Here is a 4,504-nt window from a genome sequence, read left to right as displayed (position 1 = left end):
AATGGTGTATGCACAGTGAATGTCCTTGAGCACACACACACGCACACACACACACACACACACACACAGAGAGAGAGAGAGAGAGAGAGAGAGAGAGAGAGAGAGAGAGAGAGAGAGAGAGCAAACATAGTGAGATTAGCAGGGTTATAAGGAGAATGAGCAGAGGGGGTGGGAAGCCTGTGCTGGAGGAAGTTTACGATGGTCAGGGGAAGGTGAGGACTAGGAGGCTAGCATGGACTTTGAAATGTGTAGCAGGTACTCGGGATACTGAAGGAGCCTGGAGGCCAGCACGAGCTTTGATGTGCTAATAGGCACCATATGTAGCTATATGCTCCTTCTGCCAGAGATAAGGGACATCTCCTTTAGGTAGATAGAATCCATTTCACAAGTTCCTGAGGAAGGCTTTTATCTAACTGCCAGAAATCCTCCCACAGTCCAGCTTAAGCTCATAGGACTGCCTTTGGGGTTTGGGGAATTAGAGTTTCCTTTGGACCTAACACCCAGGTCCTCTGCAGTGTGGACTCTTCACCACTGAACCATTTCTCTAGACACCAGTGTAGCGGTTCTGGAAAGTTCCTGATAGCACTTGCTAAGCCTCCACCTCGTTCTGTGTGATTCTCACTGTCTTCTCCCCAACACTCCCTCTCTTCTTCTCTTCCCCTTTCTTCTCCACAGTTTTGCTGCATAATCCTGGGCTGGCCTGGACTCACATATCACTCACTCTGGTCTTGAACTCATAATCCTCCTGTTTCACCTCAGCCTTGTGAGCTAGGATTAATGGTAGATCCCCCAATGCCTGGTCGACCCTTAGTTTTAGATAGGGCAGCTTCCTGAGCTAGGAACATACCATCAATAGATACATTTAAAGTGGAACCCAGTTTTCAGTGTATCCACAGCACTGTGTAATCTCATGTCAAATGATTTTAGAATATTTTTGTAAATTCCCCAAAGAAATTCTCACCCCTGCCAACTTCCTCAGCCTCTAGTAATCTCTTCCCTGCTTTTAGTCTCTAGAGCCTTCCTGGACATTGCGTGGAAGCGGGATTGTGTAACGCATGACCTTTGGTTCTGGCTTCTGTTACTTAGTATTATGTCTCCCGGGTCCACCCGTGTTGTAGCACACATCGGAATCCATGTGTGCAATTAGTTTCCTCAGCTGTGCGTCTCCCACATTAGAGTTACTGATTTATAGGCTGTTGGGTATTTAAATTGTCTTGGATCATTTAAGCACATACATATACAAATTTTTGTGTGGATAGATATTTTGTTTGTCTTAAGTGGTAGTTTGAATGCAATTGGTCTCCATAAGCCCATAGGGAGTGGCACTATTAGGACATGTGGCTTTGTTGGAGTGGGTATGGCCTTGTTGGAGGAAGTGTGTCACTGTGGAGGTGGGCTTTGAGGTCTCAGATATGCTCAAGCCATGCCCAGTGTCTCAACAGTTGACATCCTATTGCCTGCAAGGTGTAGGACCCTCAGCTGCTCCTCCGGCACCATATTTACCTGTACGCCACCGTGTTCCACCATGATGACAATGGACTGAACCTCTGAGGCTGTAAGCCACCCTTTAAATGTCTTCCCTTATAAGAGCTGCCATGGTCTCCATGTCTCTTTGCAGCAATCGAAACCCTAACTAAGTCATCCATGAGTGGAATTCAGGGCCATGCAGAAACTTCATGTTTAACTTTTGGAGAAACTTTTAGACTATTCTCCAAAGCAATTGGACTGTTTTAAATTCTCACTGGCAGTGTAGGCAGGCATGTTCCTTGCCAACACTTGTTACCTGTCCTTTTCATGCTAGACTTCCCAGTACATGTGAAGTATAACCTTGTGGTTTGGCATATTTCTCTGATGGCTGGTGAGACTCTCTGTCTCTCTACCCATAATCAAGCCTCTCAGATGAAAAGTTATAGCAAATTTAAAGGACACTGGCAACTAAAGGAAGGTGCCAGACAAATGCTCAAACCAGATGGCCACAGACAACTTCGCCCACCTTAAATCTTTCTGCCTAGACACAAATTTAAGTTTTCTTCAAACCATCGATGCTTCCTTATGACCTGAACTTGTCCTGACTTAAGCTCTTCCTTCTTGGTGGATGTTAGAGTACCATCTACTGTCTCCATCAAATGGCCATCTCATCTCCTGGGGTCTGTATCAGACAGCTGTGTTCCCTGAGTTTACAGCTGTGCAGTGCCAGGTGCTTTGTCAACCAGTTTTGTCAAAGGGGTCTGCACCAGTAAGTAGTCAGGGCTCCCACTGGAGCTCAGGGCCCTGGGTACTCCATTCTTTTTCTCTTTGGCTTTCTGCTATTTTTCCCCTTGCCTGGTTCCCCTTTCCAGTTCATCCCCTTTCCAGTTCATCTGGTGGGCTCCACACATTTGTTTGTTACTCTGTTCCTTCTTTTCTCCACTCGCAGACGCAAAATGGACCCCACATGTCAGTCAGCTTTCCATTTGGGTAGCTAATAACTGAGACAGTAGCTCTGCAAAGAGAAAGACTCCTTTTAGCCCACAGTTCCAGGCTGCTTATAAGGCTATGGTGGAGGACCAGGGTAGGAACATGTGATGGAGAAAAGCCACTCACCAGCAGAGAGAAGGTGCCAGGACCCTACAATCCCCATTGGGGCATGTCCACAGCAATGGTCCACTGGGCCCCACCTTCTAATGGGCTCCACCACCTTGCAGTAGAACCCAACCAGTGACAAGCCTTTCACACAACAGCCTTTGAGGAACATTCCAGATATAAACTACAGGACCATCCATGACCTCATTTTCTGTTCGTGCTTTCTCATCTCTATCGACTAATTGAAATGCCATTGATTTGTCCAAAAGAGGCAGTTGTCTTGATGGGGTTACCAAGAAAATAAGGTTAGGAAAGCCAAGTCAGGAGAAAGGGACTCACCCAAGACCCTGGCCACAGTGGTAAGATAACCAATGAGGGTTTCTCTTGGTGTCATTTGTTTATTTATTTATTTTTTGAGCCAGAGACTCACAGAGCTTCTTGTAGCCCAGACATTGGATAGCCAACTTCTGATCCTCCTGCCTCCGCCCTCTGAGTGTTGGAACTGCAGGCAAGCAGCACCACACCCATGCCCAGTTTATGTGGTGCTGGGGATGGAACCCAGGACATAATACATGTTAGACAAGCATTCAGTTGATTGAGCCAAATCCCCAGGCCCCATAACCAGCAGCTTGTAAACCTGTCTAGGCTGGATCCCATCCCCCCATGAACAGGTAACTACTGTAAAGGCAATCGTTCAGCACCTAAGCTCCATTATTGACTGTGTGAGAGTCAAATCGCTTCCACCTTGCAGTTTGACAAAGCAGTCAAGGACAGTACTGATAACTTAAAAATATATATTAATAAAAGGTGGGAGAAGGGCAATTCCATGGAGGGCTGTTCGTTTCTGAAGCAGGTGGGAACTATTGTGATTGTTTTCATGACTCAGCTTGGGGTAACATTCAGAAACCAGAGTAGGATGAATTTAAGAACCACAGTATGGTCTACACTGACATACAACCTCAGCCCCAACCAAAGAAAACTGGGGTCCCCATATGTCGAGCAGTGAGTGATGCTGGTCTGTGTGTGTTTTCCAGAACCAAGGGACCTGAGAAGGAGGAGAAGTTGAGGCGGGCAATCAAGCAGGTGCTGAAGTGTGATGTGACTCAGAGCCAGCCTCTGGGGGAAGTCTCTCTGCCTCCCGCTGACTGCCTTCTCAGCACGCTCTGCTTGGACGCTGCCTGCCCTGACCTCCCCACCTACCGCACTGCCCTCAGGAACCTGGGCAGCCTGCTCAAGCCGGGGGGCCACCTGGTGTTGGTGGACGCCCTTAAGAGTAGCTACTACATGATTGGAGAGCAGAGGTTTTCCAGCCTTCCCCTGGGATGGGAGGCCGTTCGAGATGCCGTGGAAGAGGCTGGCTACACCATTGAGCAGTTTGAGGTGATTTCTCAGAATTACTCTTCTGCCACAGCCAACAATGAAGGACTGTTCTCCCTTGTGGGGTGCAAGCTAGGCAGAGCTGAATGACATCCTGTGATCCCAATGAAAGGTTTGCTGGTGCTGACGGCGGTGTTTATTGTGTGGTGTAGACGCTGACTGGTGGGGGCCCCATTGTTCAGGGTGGGGTGGGCAGTCTAGGATAAGTTCATGGGTCATTCCTTAGTGTTCCATATACACATTAATGCTATGGGACCCTCAGGTGAGTAACTGAGAAATCTGGTGTCCTCTACCTGCACTCACACGAGAAGCTTCACCACCATAAACACGCAGTTACGGCCACACCTGTGAAGCATGCGTGAATCAAGCTCACACCTGACTACAGAGATATCCGTTTTTCACTGTTAACTTCCCAGGGAGTGGCTGCATCCTTCTCTTGCTTTCTTCCTGGAGAGACTGGCACACCCCAGCTTCTGATGCTGATGAATATGCCGTGGGCCTGGACAGTCTCTGATAAACGTCCCCTCTATCGGCACCAGTCTGACTTCAGGGTCCAGAGGACAGC

General features: G+C 48.1%; 1 protein-coding gene across 1 annotated transcript in view; it reads left to right on the top strand.

Annotated features, from left to right (window-relative positions):
- Nnmt (nicotinamide N-methyltransferase) overlaps nucleotides 1-4,029 on the top strand; it is a 10,640-nt gene extending 6,611 nt beyond the window's left edge. The window contains exon 3 of the mRNA XM_005347275.2: nucleotides 3,597-4,029. Coding sequence (XP_005347332.1) covers nucleotides 3,597-4,029 — 433 coding nt within the window. The remainder of the gene's footprint in view (nucleotides 1-3,596) is intronic.
- Nucleotides 4,030-4,504: the final 475 nt, after the last annotated feature.

The sequence above is a fragment of the Microtus ochrogaster genome, chromosome 5 (genome assembly GCF_000317375.1).
Source record: "Microtus ochrogaster isolate Prairie Vole_2 chromosome 5, MicOch1.0, whole genome shotgun sequence".
NCBI classification, from domain to species: domain Eukaryota; kingdom Metazoa; phylum Chordata; class Mammalia; order Rodentia; family Cricetidae; genus Microtus; species Microtus ochrogaster.
Note: the sequence above shows the minus strand (reverse complement) of the source record. Positions and strands in the feature narration are given on the sequence as shown.